Raw genomic sequence first — 21,033 nt, forward strand, 5'->3', positions numbered from 1 at the left:
TGGGAGTATTGTATTAGATGTTTTTCGTGCTCCCCTTGTACAAGAAAGAGAAATGATAGGTAATAAAACGTCTTGTATGTGAAGTTGATGAGAGCGCATCCCCATAAATTTTTATTTTCCATTTAAAAACTTTATCTCTTTCTCGAGTTATAGATAAGATAAAAGTTGAAACGAAATGTATTCAAGCTCCGCCCTTTCGCATAATACATTTGGATACGATTCACATTTTATGGAGCAAAAAATATCTATTCGATTGCGGCAGGAATGAAAGTCTGGGCTCAATAGTTAGATACATATTCTTTATTACATGTACTTCAAGAATTACACATTTATTGCAATAATATTTGAAATTGTTAGTTTGAAAGTAAGTTCAAGTTCGGAATCGTCTTCACTACACTTGCTTTTGAATAAACGCAAAAAATTCCAAACTTGAACTATTTCTGGTAGAAAATAAATCCTCTATTCGATAGAAAGTAAGTGTTTGTACAATTATTTAAGTACGAATATTTTATCTACAGTTCAACACGAAATTCTATACCATTAAACTACCACTTATTTAGGTTGTTGCAAAAATTCATAATGTTTTATTCTCTTATTAAAAGTCGTCTTAGGTTGAGTTTTGCTTATGTACAATTAAATGTTCGTCAATGCCCCCGATAATTCTGTGTTATAGCAATAAAAGGGATATCACTTGCTTTAATGAAAATAGCAAACCTACAAACGATCGTGTGAATTGAAGATGCGTGTAAAATTTGTTGAATATAGCGAAAATTAGGAAATACATATTGCAATGGATTATCAATTATGTTAAAACTTTCCAAATTTTAATACATAATAATTGCACTTACTGATGACTCAACTATTGTTTAAAACTTGATAGAAATTAACTCTGCCAAAAACTCAGACGTGGCACTATTAGGTCAATACTTATATGTTAGTTAATTTCCACCAAATTTCCATCAACATCTAACCTATCTAGGAAAATTTAATAGTAACGCTTTTTTGCAGAAGCACATTTTCAGAATATATGATCTTGTGGAGAAATACATGCATTTTTCACATTAACCCAATTAACTGTATGTACAGACCCATCAACAAACACAATGTACAAGTTCTAATCAGTAAAATCAACTTCCTTTATCTTAGTACTAAAATTTGAAAAATACGCAATACCATGAAGCTGAAAATATGTCTTTTTGCATACAATACATTAATCGAGTATTATCATTATTATTACTGATTAGATTACATTCAAATTTATTGCACTGAAAAATACGAGCGTGAAATGCTTATGGGGAACCCCTTTGGCTTCTCTTTTATACCTGACAATTTCGATGTAAGTTTATGCGGTTTGACAACAATATTTTCAAAAATTTCAAGAGTATCATCCGGCTCTAATCTGGAATTTAAATCTTGTAGTAGTTTTAAAGGGAGGTTAGCGTTAAGCTGACAGTCGAAACGCAGCTGTGCTTACAGACCCTCTATTTTTAGAACGAGTTTTATACCTGGCTCTTCTCAGACAGAGTGAAATGTGAAATTAAGCATAGCCGCGCTTAAAAAAGACACCCTGTATAATACGTACATATCAACATAATTCACAGACGAATGAAAGTAACCTTTTATTGCAGAAATGTCGTTTTTTATACTAATATGGCGCTTCCGTTGAAATTTAATGGTACAATTGTGCAGGTGTCGTCTTTAAATGGTATTAACTAGGTGACCTTAGGCCGGATTCTGCAGAGGTTTAAACCGGACCTGAAATTTATGCTCTGAGATTGATGTATATGCCATTAATTACTTGTCACAATCATGACTTTAACCGTAAGTCAAGTTTCAACTAAAGGCATACGGCTGGGCCTTAGGGAAAAATACTTCAACTTTTACGTTTAAATTCTTACATAGAATACAACACCCTGTAATTAGTTGTTTTGCCAAATGGTAAATGTGTATTTAATATGAACAAATTAGAAAATGTGTTTGTTTTAATTCTCTAGATCAATTTTGCACAGTTGATTGAAAATATCCAGCCTCGTGACTAAAATTAATGAAAATTTCAGTACTATCAGATGTCAGAACCCTCAATTTATACTCTTCAATTTTTTCTTTACTATCCCTCATTTTGTCAAAAAATACCGTGTTCTCCCCCACTGCCGTCCTGATGATGGAGCGTATTTTGATTGGCATCGCAGCCCCCCGAAGGAGGCCTACTTGATTGTACCATCAAATTGTGGTTCATCAACTTGGCGCTGTGCTCTTGGGCTTTTGCCCTCAAACAAGCTATCGAATTGTTACGGAACACCTCGGGGTCATCCGGGAAGTTCGAGGCCACCTGCTGCTGGGGGGGCTGCGAGGGCCCCACACTTCCGAGATTCATTTGTTCTTTGTTGTCTAACATTGAAGGTTGAGAGGAGGAGGCGTTGCTTGGGTGGTTTTGAGAAGATGTGGCGCTGGTGTCGCTGGTGTCCGTGCGCATCGAGGTGGTATCCTCGTGGTCGCTAGTCGTGTTGTCCGACTCTTTGAGTTGTTCAGCGGCCTCGATGGATTTCCGATGCATTCCTGGAATTAATATCGATTAAATTTTTTTTTTATTGGGTTATTTCGGTTAAAAAAAAACGACAAATGGCACTGCAGTCATTACTCTCCACCGAGATACACTTTCTTCTTGAGGTGATTACAGGTGCTTGTGTAATTTACTATAGATTGGTTGTTTTGCACGACTAAGAGCGCGTTTCATTATATGTAAATAATAGCAAACCCATTAGACATGCCTATGAAATGTGAATAGTCCATTGAAAAACTGGTCCTAATAGAACTAAAGCTAATTCCTTCCATAGGCTGATTGATTTATAAAATTAATTCATACCTATATGTATCATCGAATATCAGGTTACTTCAGGTTAATGCAAACAATATCTACTATACATTCCTATTGAGATCGATAAACATATCGTTGTGTCGTTTTAATACCATCATTCGTATAACGTGGCCATGGTACAACAATGCCTGCAAAGTTCAAGTCCACGTAGCAACATTGCTAACTAGTAATATTTATTACTAAAAATAACGTTGCCATTTGTAATTTTTATGCTGCTGTTTTCTTTTTTTTTTTTGCTTTGCAGCTAGCGAGTTTTTCCAAAACGACCAGAACGCCCTTGACTTGACATAATTTTTATATCTTTAAAACCTTTCTCTTTCTCAACATCAATTTTGCGCATATTTTATGGATGTGTTTTCCACCGCATGGCAACTTACGATTTTCAATACTGCATATAAGGTTCATTTTTTGCGAGAAATAGGTGCGAAAGTGCATCTGTTAGTGCACCTGCAAGAAATGATGACAGAGCTTTTATTATATTATGGAATTTCTAGCGATTACGAAGAAACAGATTTAATGAATATGAAGTAACTAATAAACTAACGTATTGAATATTTGCAAGCAAATCTACTTTGCGATAATTCTATTGATCGCAAACAATTATTACGGATATACTTATGTATGTAAATACAGAATGAAATTAAATTTGCAAAAATAGTCAAAAAAATAGAGCACTTTGTCGAAATCTCATTTCTTTTACTTCACTTTTTCAATTTTCTGCTTGTGGTTATTTATGCTCAATTTCATTCTATACTTATATATGCAATAATCAATTCCAACGAATCAAAGGAATAGTCGCACAGCAGGTTTACATGCAAATTTCCATTTAATAATTTTATTACTCACTTCATTCCCAACTTATACATTTTTAGCGTGTAGAAATCATCTCTTTGAACATTTGCAATTGTCTTCAAAATATTTTTTTAAAGGGTAAATATAACCGAGTAAAAAATAGACATACTGCCTAGGGATTACCTAGCAGCCACGGTGCTACGCATTCGTTCTCCTTCGCGCTTTTTAGGATGGTCTCCGGTAATGGTAGACTGTGCCTCACCATTGCCCCATACAGCCCATATTCAGCCATTATCGTACTTCGTCCCCAACACTTCTCCGTTTTACGCCACTTCGCCCGTCGGTTTTGGAACCAAACCTGAAATATAACAAGCAAACACTCTTTAGAAACGTGGCATAATTTCCTTTTTTTTTTTAATCCAAAGCTCTATGTTATTTTCCATATCAGGTTAATGATGTAGGTATTTACACATTCACACCTACTTTATTGGCTTCGCGTGTGTTTGATGAGTTGCACGAATTCATATTGGTTTAAAATTATCTAGAATTTTCGATGCCCAAGCTACAATCGGAGAAAACTTTGAGGCACCAAATGTTATGTATTTATCATGCTTTTTTAAAACTTTTGACACGCAAACTGAGCTCTATGCTTTGATTTGATCGACGCCAACACGGTTCTAGACATTATGGTGAAGGGATAAGTTTCTGTCATAATACTATTTTTTTTTTATTTTGGAAAAAGCGACGGTGTTCTGAATTAAAACTAATTACTAAACAGTAAACGGGTGAGATTTCATAACAGGGCATATAAGAAAATTGAGTACGTTCACTCAATTAACAAAGAGGATCAGGAACAACGATTGTTACTATAGCTCTATGCAGATACGAATCGCAACTTGACTAAACTCTACTTTCTGTATTTTTCGTTTCATTTCTTTACCGTAAAATAAATTCAAGAAAAAAATCATGTATGAAACTCGTTAGGATGTGCTATTTTTTGGAACTCGTGTCATCTTGATGACCACATCGTGTGTTTCACAAAAGTACTAATTTCCTAACGGATTGCATAAATAGTTATAACTAATTTTGTTGAATAAAGTGAGTGAGTTTTCTTAATTAAAAACTGGTAACTAAAAGGGTTTTATTTCGTAACTAGTCACATATCGCAGATGCGACATTTAAAAAAGGTAACATACAAAAAATAGAATAATTTGTTTTTTTATTAACAATGTTTTTTTAACAATGCAGGCCATATCCCCCAAACAGAAAATTGTTTTTGTGCCTAATTTAATGCCTGCTATTCCGATGTAATAAATAATATTGTGTTTCATAGAATTGTTCTGAAGAAAACAGGGTTATGTTAAAATGTTTTTTATAGTTCCCTTGCATTCATAGCAGTACATATGTTTTTATTTCACATACATATTATCGTTATTATCTATAAATTGAGAATTTTTTAAGTTCTATTGATAACACTCGTAGTTGATCATTCTTCTTGTATTTTGGAAATAAATTTGCCTCCAGAATGTCAAGAAAAGGTTCAATAAGAAACCGAATGTCTTTTTAGCATCTTAAGTTGAATAGAATAAATCATAAAAGCTTTGTTGCTGTTTACCATCTTTGCCGCAATTTTTAAAAATTTGTTTTGTTGCATTTATTATTTAATTGTACAAAAATTATTTCACAATACTAAAACTTATTTTTAGAATTAGATCTAGTTCATTGCAGTTTTCGACTATACACCTGAGACCTTTAAATAACCTTAGTGTTCGAGGTGCAAATCATCGAAAGAGACTTTCCTGGACCAACTAACACCTTTTTTACTTTTTTTTTCACATTAACTTTGGTGAAGTGACATTTTATCTCCGCATTTTCTTTCAGTATCGCTCTTTACGTGCGAACCTGGATACAGTATTGAATCGGAAGATGAATTCAAATGTCATTTAAAATATCTCAGTTTTTTATGATTATTAGTCGAAAACCACAAGATGAGCTTTGCCGAAATGAATGTAAAAGACACATAGATATTTTATCTTTTCCAAAAAGTTCATGACGGTTTAAATTTGGATGCTGATTTCCAATATTCTTAAGGTGTTTGCTTTTGACAACGTCTAATTTGAAACTTCGAACAAGGGCGGGCGGGTCTAAATCAATTTTCCTATGGAATTATTCAATTTCAGGCACAAAGCGCGGCAAAATGCGGTAATGAAATAAATGTCAATAACAGTTTTGAGACCCCGCCCGATAGCTAAACTGTTGAGGGCGGATAGTATTTTACATGGAGGAGAAGGGGCACGTGGCGTGCTTTCAAAAGGTGTAATTTCGGACCACAATCGAAGGCGATTAGCCGCCAAGGTTTGCCCTTAATCAACTAACTATGTCTGGAAATTGATTGTAGAATATTAGTTTTGTTTTTTCTTTTGGGAATAACGTTTTACGCACTGCATGCAATGGGCGTTGCTGGAGTGCTAGAATTGTACATATTATTCTCAGTCGAGACTAATGGATAATAACATTCACTATTTTCTAAAGGCTAATAAAATTTTGGTACACGACATTATTCCAAAACCGAATAAAAGAAAAATAAAAATTCACCGTGAGCCGATATCGAAGATACAGGGTGAAACCATCATAATTACTTTCAGCTTTTGCCGCGCCTATGTCAAACTGAGACAGAGCCTCTTGTACTTAATAATAACTGTGGGAAACGCAGTTAAGTATATTTATTATCAAATAGAGCAAAATCTCAAGGGAGAGTTTTGTATCTGGGCAACAATGAAACTAATACGGGATGAAAAAATCCCTCTGGGTTTCAACTTTCCGGCACGTGGTCTAGTCTTTTTTGCCCCCCGTGGAGTGCGATAATGGGGCGGATACATTGTTAATACAATGTAGCATATATGTACACTCTATAATGATGGATACATCAGAGTGAAGAGAAAGTCGACTAAGGTGCTGTTTATTATGTAATGATATAGTTTTTTTGTAGATTTTACAAAAGAACCCCGCTAAACACAAATAAACCCAAAGACCTGCTTAATAATTGATTATATCACATTAAATTTAAATTACGTCAAGCTTAAATAGCATCATAAATCATGCAGGACCATCGAGCACGCATCAGTTTCATTATAGTCCAATAAATCCATCCTCTAATTGAATAAATATGGATTTAACAAGTTTCGTGTCCGTTCACAAAGGGCCGTTATTAGAAAATTGCGCATTATATAGAAAGTATATTCATAACGACAGAGGCCTGGTACAAAGGGCGTCGCGTGAACGGCACGTGGCACTTGCGTCGTGACGCCAAATGAACCGTGTCGGCCTGACGGACGTCGTCCAATTACTTTGCGGCGACTTTTAAACTTCATTGTATCAAGTTTAGATTTTTTTTTTTTATTAATAATAACTTTCTATGAAAGAGTTAAAATATCGAAATAGATATTTTCAAATAAACTCAGGAAGAAAATGTTTTCTTTCGAATACTTTGCTAAATTTTAAATTGTAGTTTTGTCGGGCATAAAAATGCGCGCATAAAAATAATTTTTGCGGCGCTATACGTACATACGCTATAAGCCATTAATGCCATTTGACAGGCTTCCGCACATCCAATTGCCGTCGACACATCAATCGGGGCTTAACAAAAAAAGTTATTTCTAACTGGCTCTTATTGAATCCGGGCTGAAATGACGGGCGAATGAATGTTTTCGACATGCTCGGCGCCTCCAAATAAACTAAATACAATGAAACTGTGTGCACATTTAATAATTGGATAATTTCGCCGGAAATGGGTTTGGATTGTGCGAGTGGAAACGTTTTGATTGATCGAATAAAGTAGTTATTACGGAAAATTATCGGAATGCCTCTGCTGCGCTATTTCCATTTCTACCGCCTCTTCTCCTGTCAGATTCGCTATAATTTATAGGCTGAAGCATTTGACGGTTTAGTGGGTTGGTTCTTTACAAAAATTAACTTTTGCAAAAATTTCGTTTAGAACTTCGAGATGATTGCGACGAGAAATGACACATGTTTTGATATTCAAGTAGAGCCAACAAGGAGAGTGGCTGTTTGCTAATAGACACTTAGCGTTTCGAGGATATATCGGTTAGCAAATATTGGGTTACACCCATCTAACAATGAAGTGAAACGTGATAGTATTGGTTGAAACAGCCAATGTGATCCGCAGTAGTGTGTCAAAAATATTATGTCGACTCGCACAATGCTCAGGTGGGTAATTTAGGATACGTGCGTTGGTTTCAAACCTTCGTAACAGCACAACTCGGTGACCCGTTAGATGCCATAAACCTAAATCGATTTCCTCCTATCTAACTAAACACAATCAAAACACAAACCCCTTCGAACATGTGGAAGTATCCCCCGAAATAATTATTAGCAAAAGATTAAGTTGTAACTTGTTCAGCAGCAAATAATATCCTAAATCCTGGGTCCCGGAGCACTTAGCCTGATTGCGAACGAAAATCAAATTATATGGGCGATTGTGTCCGCGGTCCAACAATCTGGACCTGGGCCTGAAAGATTAGCAGTTCGTTCCCTCTATCGGACATCTTATCGAACTTGATGGGATTATTTTGTGGCTTGCTTGACTTATCACTGTAAACGCCACTGATGACAGGACCACAATAATCGAACGTAATTGGTTTTCAATCAGTGTAAATACGAAAGAAAAGCAAATTAAAAGAAGACACGTCGTATCAGTCATCGTCATCATAGGCAAGATTGCCCAATTAAAACCTTCTCATTGTGTGCTAATTGTCGACCAACCAGACAAAGATGTTATTTTTTCCAAAAGTGATCTAGTGGCAACTGACAGACATTTGAATACCCCCTTCAACAACACCGAACGAGGCAGGCAGGCATTGGAATTATTGACATCAATGTAACGAAACACGTGAAGATCCACGGAACGATGATGATTCGACTGTTTTTCGAGCGACGGCTAACTGGGCATGTGACGGGTTGGTTATTGTTATTTAAGGGGTAATTTTTGGCTGATTAGTACTGCTTTTATAATGGGTTTCGGTCTATAATCAGTCAGTGACAGAATTGTTCTGTGGGGTCTTATCAAAATAATTAGTTCGACATCGGGAGAATGACAAGGCACGATGTCAAGAGGGACGAAATAAAGTAGTTGGTTTGTCGTCTGCATAATTGACAATTACAACGTTTTAAACATTTATAGATTCGACTTTCCCTCCACGGGAGAAAACGATAGAGAAAGAGAGAGAGAAAGCGAGAGAGAAAAAAAAGAGAGAGAGAGAGAGAAAGAGAGAGAGAGAGAAAGAGAGAGAGAGAGAGAGAGACGTAAATCCCGGGCCCTGGTCGTGTTCTATTCATTACCCGACAAACTGCTGTAACTGTTGTAAATTAATTTCGAAGTAATGCCCTAATGACTAGCCCGGCACCCTCCGAGAGGGGCTTTTTAAACCCCAAACAAGCCCGAGTTTACTCTCGAATTCACACCCGCAAGGATTACGCCCGTGAAGGGATTGCCGGTCGATAATTTTCGTTATGTTACAAAAGTAAAACGTGTTAAGACCATGCGTTAAAAAAACAATCCGGTCAAGTAAGCTTTGGCATTATTTGACACCGAGCCCGCGTACGTTTGATATATTTTACGTAATCTCGAATATAAACGAACAAACCAGCCTCATTGCAGTACGACTCCGTTCACCTTTATTATTTGTTAGATTTAATTAAAACTAGTTTTTTTCACGATTCCACGGACCCGAGCGTTGCTTAGTTGCGATTTACAAAGTGCTAAAGATGATGTTTACATTCAGACAAAAAGCCCTTATGGTTGCGTTTTATCGTAAAAACGTAATGCGGCGTCGCCCCTCGCCGGACGCCTCGAAGTTCATCTTCTGGTCCGGCGATGATAAATCAAAGCAATAGACTTACGTGACCGTAAACAAACTGAAGATGTTCGCTGAGCGTCGCACCTCGCCTCTCACATCGCCGTAAAATGAGGAACAATTTTCTTTGCGTGCTTCAAGCTTGCTCTGTGATTGGTTGTGTCAACCGCTCGCTTACTTTATTCGGCAACAGCGTACTTTGCGTTTAATCAGCAGTACCTCATATGTCCGAAGCGATGAAAGGATCCGATGTAGGTTGAGTATAGAAGAACGAAACATGTGGTTCTGCTTAAGGAATCAGTCCAAACTTCACAGAAACGAGGAATAATTAACAATAACCAGCGTATTAAGGCATTTAACGAATCACTATCACTATCTGAATCAAACATTTTTACTACCTCTCTATTCGTAAAAGCAAGACAAATGAGCTACGCTAAACGCCGATGTTCAATTCTTGACGAGGTGAACGTGGAGGTGCCCGGCGAGGGGCGACGCTTTCCCATGTTTTTACCCTTATTTTCGGAATGGACACTTTATAAACGGAGAATGGGCCTTCGAAATTCAATCTTGTCGTTTCAGCATTTGTTATAAACCAGGTAAGTAAGTTAATATTAATTAGATTTATTTTGTTTCGTTTTTTCTCACCGGGATTTCTCATCGCGATCAAACGAACTTGTTACTATAATATTAAATGTGTTTAGGGCGTTTTGTGCAATTTACGGTCGAGTAAGCTTCGATGCCAAGTTCGCTTGTCCGTTGTTCTATGTAATGTCGAACATAAATTAATAAACCTAACCTCACTTAAGTACGACTCCGTTTATCTTTATTATTTATTTGATTTTATTAAAACTGGTCCTTTTCAAAGCTCGACGAACTTGTGCGTTGGTTAGTTGAAGTTTTGTAAGTGCTAAAAATTAAGTTTACCTCGGGCCGAAAGCCTTCATCGTTGAGTTTTATTTTTGGAATGGACAATTCATAAACGGAGAACGGACCTCTGAAATTCCACCCCGTCTTTTCAGTATTTATTGTAAATGGGGCAAGTAAATAAATATTAATTAGATTTATTTATGTTGCGTATTTTTCACGGGAATTTCTCACCGTGATCAAACGAATTTATCGCAATAGTTTTAAGTGTATTTTGGTGCGTTTTAAATAAATTCCGGTCAAGTTGGCTTTAAAATTATTTGACGCCGAACTCGCATGTCTGTTGTTCTGCGCAATCTCGAACATAAACGAATAAACCTAACCTCATTTAGGTACGACTCCATTTACCTTTATTATTTGTTGGATTTTATTAAAAATAGTCTTTTTCAAAGCTCAACGAACTCGTGCGTTGGTTAGTTAAAGTTTTCTAAGTGCCCAAAATTATGTTTACATCCGGACGAAATCCTTTGCAGTTGAGTCTTATTTTTGGAATCAACAGTTCATAAACGGAGATTGAGCCTTCGAAATTTAATCCTGTCTTTTCAGCATTTGTTCTAAATGGGGTAAGTAAATCGATATTTTCCATTTTTCCTTTGTCTCCTTTCCGATGCTACCCACAGTCCTAATATTAAAAAAATCACCAGGAATAACATGATAAAAATGCAATTTTTTTGCTTTTAGTCTTCTAAAGGAATCTGTACTTTGTCCTCTACACTGTTAGATTTACATAATATATGTATGTATAACCATCGGGGCAAAAAACAAAACAACTGTAGCCTCCGATTATTGTGATAACTGATAATTTGGAGCTAATTTACTTAGACAAGTGGTGTGTATTTTATACCAAGGAGCAAATACCGAGGAAGAGGAACTGCATCAACATCGTAATTATATTGGACTGTTGAAATGTAGACATTTGTATTTGGGAGCAAATAGTTATGCCGGATCTGGATTGATATGTAGAAGGTGACTTGAAAGTAATTATGATTATGATGCTGATGTCGATGATGTATGCGGTGTATAAAAAACATTTGCTACACTTTTAGTTTGTAAAGTTTCAAAATTAATACATCGAATTTGAATTGTTTCACCGAAAAGAGTGACGGAAACAGAAAATCGATTGCGGGATTGATGAGCCGGAAAGTCAGCCATGATTTGAAAACAAAGCAAAATAAAAGAGGGAACAGTATATTTTACGGTAATGGTGAAATTAATCATTAGAGAACAAAGTTGGCCACAAAGCAGGCTCATTAAAATGGAGGCAACTGAGTTCGGGTTACTAATAGTCATTAGTGCCAACATCACGGCCGTAGATATTAATGGAAGGAACATACATTTCTCGAAAACATGCGGCTATGGATTGTTGTAGAAGATTATTATTAATTATTGTAATAACGGAGAGAATTTTATTCAACGTCTATTATATATTAGATGGGATATACAGGGTGTCCCAGAAAAAATGTGCAATTCCACTCCTTGAGTGTGAGGCCTTATTGCTAAATAGAATCAAATAAAATAAAAACGCATATTGAACTCACACTACTGTACTTTTCTGGTTAAGCACGAAAATCTTGACTTGACTATCTTTTTTATCTTCCAAGGTATATACAGTGTGACCCACATAAGAGCGGGACACCCCTGTAAAATTTTTATTTGTGGTCCGATTTTGATTATTTTTTTATATGTTGTAAAGCATCAAAAACTCTAGTTTGTGAAAAGTTCTTGTTGTGCTCACTTAAAATCCAAGACCCACTTTCCTTCTTTTTCATGCCGAAAATTCAAGAAAAGACATTAGGGTTTTTTAAATTTTAAATTTAACTATAATATCTTTAGATTATTTCAAAATGGTTGTATCTCAAATTTCGTTGAAAAATATTGATTAATAAAAAAGTTATTAAACAATTAAATTTAATCCACTTTAGAGCGGGACACCCCTGTAAAATTTTTATTTGTGGTCCGATTTTGATTATTTTTTTTTTATATGTTGTAAAGCATCAAAAACGTTATTGAACAATCAAATTTTAAATTTACTGAATCGTCCACATCTTTATTAATAAAGATTTTTGGTCAAGTCGGCTGAGAAATCTCTCCTTTTTTTGATTGCAGAAATAGTTCAAATATGAATAATCAATTAACTTTAAGGGAAAAAATTGAAATAGTTCGTCTTTCTGGTGATAATGACCGAAGTGTGCGGGAAGTAACTAGAATATTCAACATAAAATATCCTAATCGACGTCCGATTACTAAAAGTACAGTGAATCGAATAAATCGTACATTTAATGAAATTGGAGCCGTTGACAGATATTTACTAAAAACCAAACGTCCGGGAAATAGAAATCAAAATGATACAGAAATCGCAATTTTAAATTATTTTATTGACAACCCACATGCTACATTAAGAACAGCAAGTTTGGATTTGGGGGGGGGGGATTAATTTCGAAGATGCCTTAAAAAGAATAAAATTAAGCCATATAAACCAAAATTTCTGCATACTTTAGAACAAGGAGACCAGAACAAAAGGTTGGAATTTTGTTTGTGGACGCAAGGGGAGTATCAAGATACCAATTTCCTAAAACGTATTCTCTTTAGTGACGAAGCTAAATTTACTACTAACAGGATAGTTTCCTTACAGAATTGTAGATTTTGGTCTCGCGAAAATCCACACTGGATTATTAATTGTAGAAGTCAATATTCCCAAAAAGTAAATGTTTGGTGCGGATTAATCCACGACAAAATTATCGGTCCATTTTTTCTTGAAGGCAATACGAATTCTGCAAGTTTTTTAGAACTATTAAAAAACGAATTAACCGATGCGATTGATGATCTTCCACTATTATACGCACATAACATGTATTTTCAACTTGATGGAAGTCCTATTCATGACGCGAGAATTGTTCGGGAATGGTTTAATACAAGCTTTCCTAACCAATGGATCGGACGGAATAGTCCATTAATACAATGGCCACCCTGATCGCTCGATCTGACCCCATTAGATTTTTTTTTGTGGGGTACTCTTGGGCAAAAAGTATATAAAAACCGCCCCAGAAATAGAGAAGAACTCTGCATGAGGGTGAGACGCGCCTGTGAAAAGATAACTCCCCTATCTTTTAGGAAAGCAATGCGGAATACTAGAAGAAGATACGAGAAATGTATCTAGTTGAACGGTGGTTTAATCGAAGCAAACGCTTTTTAAAATCAAGTAAATATCTTTTTGTTATAATTTTTTCCACATTAAATGATTCAATATTTTACAGGGGTCTTCTGCTCTAAAGTGGATCAAATTTAATTGTTTAATAACTTTTTTATTAATCAATATTTTTCAACGAAATTTGAGATACAACCATTTTGAAATATTCTAAAGATATTATTACAGTTAAATTTAAAATAAAAAAAATCCCTAATGTATTTTCTTGAATTTTCGGCATGAAAAAGAAGCAAAGTGGGTCTTGGATTTTAAGTGAACACAACAAGAACTTTTCACAAACTAGAGTTTTTGATGCTTTACAACATATAAAAAAAAAATCAAAATCGGACCACAAATAAAAATTTTACAGGGGTGTCCCGCTCTTATGTGGGTCACACTGTATGTATATATATATTATTCCAAGAATCTTTGATGTGATGCGCACATGATTCACCACTGTTTGTTTACAGTCGGAAATAGCATTCCAACAAAAAATGTCACGATAATCTCCAACGTTTAGTGACGACATACAAAAGAGAATTTTAATAGATAATTAGTAATAATCACATATTTACGAACATGTTGTTTCATTGTTGTTGTATGCGAAAACAAATTTTAGAAGGCATCGTGCTGAAAGATACCTGGAATTATATCTCAATAATAGACGAATAGATCATCGAACATTAAAACAACTTTATGACAAACTGGAAAAAATCGCTTCGTTTGGTTTAAAAATGGATAATGGACAACCAAAAATTCTAGTTGTCTATGAAGAAAAGACAGTGGATAGACTCGTTGGTCGGCAAACCATCAATTTCTGGACTTTTGTGAAAAGAGAAGCTGTTTTCATACCATTTTATGCCTGTTAAAAATGTCTTGCAGTTTTGTAACACCTCCGCAATTGTTTTTGGAATATCTATAGATACAATTGTCTTTAATGATTACACATACACTCCTCACCGCAACCAACAACTTGAGATTAAACAAAAAATAATTGAATTTGTGAAACAATTATCGCCACTACGCCAATAAAGTTTTGAAATGCACAAGGGCGCCAGGGCGCGTCATTCTGATTGGCTCTGGCAAATGGCAGTGTTACGCCTACAATGGCTACTGCTGAAGACGGAAGAATTACTGCTGAAGTGGAAACGTTGGAAATATGTATTTGGGTAAAACATTTTTTGAAAGGTTTTATCAATTAAAAAATATATTAAAAAAGAAACGGTTTCACTTAATTTCAGTTTTTCGGTCTCGATTCAATGTACGATTTGATGCGGTGGCGTATGTATGCCCAAGTCAGCGGCGTACACTGCACTTATTCAGAGGCGGGATGCAGCGTAAATGGAAATTTTAGGAAAATTTTTAATTCGACATGTGATATTTTCTCTACTTGCAGGGTCTTCGATTTGGATTATTTCGCAATTTCTTCTCTTTTCTTCATATGTAGCTTAAACGTGAGTACCAAAAACCTAATTTTTCGGAATTTTTGAAAAATTTTGATGGGAGGAAAGAGACATTTACGCCAATGCATTTTACAGTACAATATAATGAAGACGCAGGACTAGTTTCAACTTGTATTGCCTCATCTTTGCGGCAGTTTCAATGCCGGCGCCAATTTTGGGGCAAAAATATTCGACTCTTTAGTGCAGCCAATCCGAGTTTTTATCGAATCGAACGTATAAATATCGTGTACATTTGCAAATTAAGAAAATTGACATCTACATCAATGCAATTTGTTGTAAAATCTAGACGACGTAATAGAGAATTTGGCAAATTAATTCAATTATAGACGAAGAGCAGATATTTTGGAGCTTACCTGTATTCTATCTTCAGGTAGGTCGGTCTTAAGGCTAAGCATTTCTCTGGCATACACATCTGGATAGTGAGCATCCTTGAACGCCTTCTCCAGTTCCTCCAGCTGATAGCTCGTGAAAATCGTCCTACCACATACGCACCAAGGGTAGTCAAACTGACAGATATTGTTCCATTTGTTAAAACAATCGTTAAAGGAAATCAAGAATCAAAGATTGATAAATTGATGGCTGAAAAAGTAACTCGGCCATTGCTCGATGGAGAGAAATATTCGCAGCAAAATTCTGGAAAATTGATCAACGTCTGGAATTTTAAATTAGGCCGATTGAAATATTCATTGGCCAGATCTTTCACGAAACCCCATCAAGAATTCAAAATCGATTCTCGCTACGTGCCTCGGGATATACATGAAATATACAAGTGTATTCGAGAGGCACTTTTCCACATACTGATGAATAAACCTCAATAGAAACATTTTACAACTGAAATGCTTATCATATATCACATTTATTATACAGAGTGGTTCATAACTTGTGATATACGCATAAATTTGGAAAATTGTGAATGAATATAAATTCACAGAGGATGGGGTATTGGCCAATGAATTTCTGAGTAACTCCACGATGGCAAATCTCCAGTTTTTTGGTTCGTTAATGCTTCTCTTATGGTAGGTGTCGGATTTGTAACTCATGTCTGATTTGCCAATAACACATAATTACATTGTAATATCTATAAGGCACGATATATAATATGGTATTTAATAACCGTGAGAGAAAATCGCATTCGACGTCCCTGCTTGAATTGTTTGACCGATTGAGGAACGCCGGAGAAAAATTCATATCCACTCTCTCACATCTTCGCATAGAATCACACTCTTGATGAAGTTTGCGTATGCAAAAAGTCTCTCGGAAAAGGTCATTTACATTTTTTTGTAATGACTCTTTTTCCGAAATTAAAACTTCTCAAATTTATGTGGATAAAATTTAGGAAAACTGAAATATTTGTGTTATCATGTCGGTTTAAACACTTACCTATGACGTCGTTTCTTTTTCTTCTTTTTGCTAAAGTTACCTAAACCGTCTTGCACTGAGAAATCTTTGGAATTATCTAGTTGACCTGTAACAAAAACGAGACTTTTTCAAGCCGGGAAATTTGAAATTCAACTTCAGATGGTGCACTGGCTTAATGTTATCGCCCATCACCCCAAGCAGAACTATGCGAGTTTAGTACCGAAAGGGGTAACTAACGTGCACACTTATATGAAATTCCTTTGGGCCATTGGCACAATTTATTACCGGCCAAAGGCAATTACGGGGTGCCGGAACCGTATTAGCTTTCACGCCCTAACCCTTTTCATAAAGCATTTAATTGCCCGTAAGATAAATGAGCCCTGTATGCAAAGTTTGTTGTAACGAATCGCTTCTATACGGTACGTGCATACATGTATGTTTTTGTAGACGAATAATATGCATCACAGCCGAGTACGTGAAAGGCTTTTTTTTTTATTGCTTTCCTTATACTTTTAAAGTTTTCGAATGATCATTTCCCGCCATCGGCGTCGAATAACCAAAGGGCAAGTTTTTGCTAAAAATTAATTGAATCCTCAGTTGGATATACAATCAGGATCATTTCGTGCCAGGAAATCCATTCCGTCGTCTGCAGCAAACCACGTTACCACCATTAGAGAGAGAGAGAGACCAATCAATAAAAGATAATAATATGAGAATTCGAGTTGCGTGCCGGCACGATTATTAAACGAATTAAGCTGGCGTAAAAGCTATTTGGGGCATTTAGGGAGAGGAGCCCGATTTTATATACTCATTCGGCTTTCAAATTAACTGTCTGACGGCGGAATCGGAATTTCCAATAAAGACTTGAGGAGGGAAAATTGGAAAATAAGACACCAACACCGCTCTTCTCGTGAAATAACAACCGTGACGCTCTATTAGAGGCTCGATATATATTTCGCCCCCGCAAATGTAATGAGGGAAAATTTCATATTCCCCCCCTCACTTTTTTAGTTTATTAATTACTATAATAATTAAGCGGATTACATGGTGACTCTTGACGTATACTTACTTAATATAGAGGAGTCCTGACCTGCTCGTTGAGTGCAGAGATCAAACAACGAATGATGTGGGGGCTCATGCAAAAGGCGCAGCCGTTAAAACAATGGGAACCCATTATTACGACCATGATGCGACGGGTGTTTCACACCTTGGTTAATGCCTTCTTAATAGGCGTGGGGCTCTGCAGTTCACACCTCGTTCCATTCACTTCAATCTCGCTTCGTTGCCTCTCTCTTTATATCGCGTTTTGTGTTTTAGCACAACAGATTCAAAATAATACACGTTTTCCTCTTTCGTTATTGTCTCCTTATTTGGCTTTCTCATTTAGTGTCCGTATTTTATTTTTAATGTGCCCGCCGTTTGTTTTCATTACCTGCTCGTATACGCATTCGTATTTTTTATTTTTAATATTCAGTTTGTGCATTAAGGCCCGAGATTTTTTCTGTAGATTACCAGTCCGAAGTACGTCTCACGAGTCCTTTTTTTTTACCTTCAACGCACCTCTAAACTTTTCGTTATGCACCTGTAGATTTTCTGTCACAGGTTTTCGCACGCATCCCGTATATACCCGGAGTTTATTTCGGGTGTCCTAAAATGTGTCTTTTTTAGGTGACCACGTTTCAATTTTAGCGAACCTGTAATTGCCTCGTTACACGCTCGTAGACAGAGTACGATGTAGATAAGAAAATTAGCAAATATAAATTTACAAACGGTTCCATTCGCGCTCCTGGAGTCGGTTATGCGTGTATACAGGGTGTTAATTGAGTACGTGCAGACATTTCAAGGGACGAATCTCTGACCGATTCCAATACAAAAAGTTCCTATTAACGTGCGGTCGCCGCGGCCCCGTTTAAGGGATACAGAGGGTTTAAGTTTTAATTTTAATTTGATTTTCTGTGAATATTTTTGGACGCAGATGAGTCAATCAGATGAAATTCAATTTGGTATTCTCCAAGAGTACTCTTTTGCATCGAACTAAATGCACAATAGCGCCCTTAACACAAAGGTGACCTACAGTGTGGGGCAACAAAGTTTAATGCGATGAAACCCTCTACGTGGCGCCCTCTATCAGCAACCAAAAAACTAAGATGACATTTGGGTTTTGCGTCATAAAAAACCCGCGAATATTAAATTTCGTCCCGTTGACTCATCTGCGTCCGAAAATATTCACCGAGAACCAAATTTAAATTTAAACACTCTTTATTTCTTAAACGGAGCCGTTGCGACCATATGTTAATAGGAACTTTTTGTATTGGAATCGGCCAGAGATTCGCTCCTTGAAATATCTGCACGCGCCTAATTAACACCCTGTAGACATGTAAATAGAGAATGAACTTGAGCCCGAACAATCACAACAACAAAGTAGATAATGGTAAAAGTTACTATAAGCAAAAACTGAGATTCGGTTTTGAGATGTGCGTTAAAGTCGACATTTGGAACGTTGCCTTGAATTTTCTCTTGGATTGCTTGCCGCAATTGCGTAATTCCGCCCACTTTGTCAGTACCCTTTCTCTAATCTCGTGAAAATTTCAAATTTAAATTAAACGATTAAAAGACTCAAATTCAAGGTTTAAATTGCTTCAGAACCCCCATACGTGTGTCGTAGATGCTTCGGCAAATTGCAAATTTTATTAATTCCTTCGGATTTGAGGCAAATTTACTGAACGAATGGAAAGCATTATGCGTTTCCCTTCCATCTTCATTAAGTACTTCAACCACTAATAATTGATGTTTGGCTGTTGACGGTGCGAAGAATTCGCAGCCACGGACAAACTGCGGTATAAACCGCCGGACCAAATTAATTCATCTATAAAAATACACCACAGTTTTGATGTTAAACGACTTCTGAGCTTATTTTTGTTTGTTTGTGATTTGTTAAAATAATATTTATTCGTCCTTAAAAAAAGATCAAGCCAAGTCACACGTGATTAAAAATCCTATGTAGTTACACGACTTTGAAGCAGGAAGTAACTTGCAGTCATTTATTCCACGTGTTGATTTTGGTTCGTTCGGAATCGGGCCTGATCTTCTGCTCAATTTTTTCGATAATCTGGCTTACGTCGTGGCTCTTTCATTCTCGATCTACAGTTGGCAAAAAAAGTATTTGCACACCAGATGAACTACCTTTAATATGGGATTAAAACATACTTCTGGCAAATTATGTAAATGATTTCGAATATTTTTTATTTTTTTTATTCTTTATATAACATATATTTAACCAAAAGAAAATTTAAAACAAATATCTCATCTCAGTTCTAGAAATAAAATAGTTATTTTTTAATGCAAAATAAGTATTTGCACATCCTGCACGTTCGTGATGATCGATTAACATCGTGGCTGAAAACAGCAAAAAATGCATTGGAATGTTGTTTTTGTCTGTATATTTTCTTGTGATTACTTGTTCAGATTTGGTACCACGACAAATTCATTGCAGTCAACGTGCCTTCGAAGAAAAGCGAAACCAATTGTCAAACAAGACTGGAAATTGTCATTTTGCGTAATCAGGGAAAAAGTCATAGAGAGATTGCATCAAAATTAAAACTAAACTTCGCCACAGTTAGCTACGTAATCAAAAGGCACGAAGAGACCGGAAAAGTTAATAATAAACCTCGAAGTGGTCGTCCTCGTAAATGAACTACAAGAGATAAGAGTCACATAGTAAGAAACATTCAAAAAAACCCTCATCAAAGTGCTAGACCCCTTCCCGAAGACATCGCGTCATCATCTGGAAAAATTGTTAGACCACAGACCATAAGAAATGTTCTCCATGGAGCCAGTCTTCGAGGGAGGTGACCTAGAAAAAAGCCATTTATAAGCAAAAACAACCAAGCAAAGCGGTTAGAGTTTGCTCGAACATATAGAGATATGCCCCTGGACTTCTGGAAAAATGTTGTGTTTTCCGATGAAAGTAAATTCGAGTTTTTTAAGCCAGCAAGTATTTTGACCGTTTGGAATACGGCTCTAGATCCGAAAAACGTTCTTAATACAGTTAAGCACGGTGGTGGAAACGTTATGGTTTGGGAATGTATGGCATGGAGTTGTGTTGGAAATCTACAAATCATAGAAGGCACCATGACTGCGCGCAGCTATGTGGATGTGCTGCAACGCAATTTAATGTCGAGTGCCCAAAAATTAGGAAAATAAATTTTACTTTCAACAGGATAACGATCCTGAGCACACAGCACGTACTAGCCGAGAGTGGTTGCTCTACAATGCACCAAGAAGGCTTTTAACACCACCTCAATCACCTGACCTAAACCCAATTGAAAATTTACGGCACTTGGTAGTCCAGAAAATAAGATCCAAATGTGTATCCAGTAGAGAAGCTTTTAAAACGCTAATAAATGAAGCCTGGAATGATATGTCTCCAGATATTACAAAAACACTTGTGGAATCGATGCCTCGACGTTTAGAAGCAGTCATCAGAGCTAAGGGCATGCATACAAAGTATTAAGACCCTACTTGTTTAAATTGTTGTTGTAACACTATTTCTGCGTTTGTTGT

At 36.2% G+C, this 21,033-nt stretch overlaps 1 protein-coding gene across 2 annotated transcripts in view; it reads right to left on the reverse strand.

Annotated features, from left to right (window-relative positions):
- Nucleotides 1-318: 318 nt before the first annotated feature.
- Nucleotides 319-21,033, reverse strand: part of LOC136347823 (visual system homeobox 2-like) — a 40,434-nt gene continuing 19,719 nt past the window's right edge. Inside the window, exons 5-8 of one of the 2 annotated variants that reach the window (XM_066298153.1) lie at nucleotides 16,492-16,576; nucleotides 15,465-15,588; nucleotides 3,851-4,025; nucleotides 319-2,556 (exon numbers count right to left, since the gene is read on the reverse strand). In XM_066298153.1, the coding sequence (XP_066154250.1) occupies nucleotides 2,123-2,556; nucleotides 3,851-4,025; nucleotides 15,465-15,588; nucleotides 16,492-16,576 (818 nt within the window). In that variant the 3' untranslated portion in view covers nucleotides 319-2,122. Of the gene's footprint in view, nucleotides 2,557-3,850; nucleotides 4,026-15,464; nucleotides 15,592-16,491; nucleotides 16,577-21,033 lie in introns of both variants that reach the window. The other variant, XM_066298152.1, reaches the window with a different exon arrangement.

The sequence above is a fragment of the Euwallacea fornicatus genome, chromosome 30 (assembly GCF_040115645.1).
Source record: "Euwallacea fornicatus isolate EFF26 chromosome 30, ASM4011564v1, whole genome shotgun sequence".
Taxonomy (NCBI): domain Eukaryota; kingdom Metazoa; phylum Arthropoda; class Insecta; order Coleoptera; family Curculionidae; genus Euwallacea; species Euwallacea fornicatus.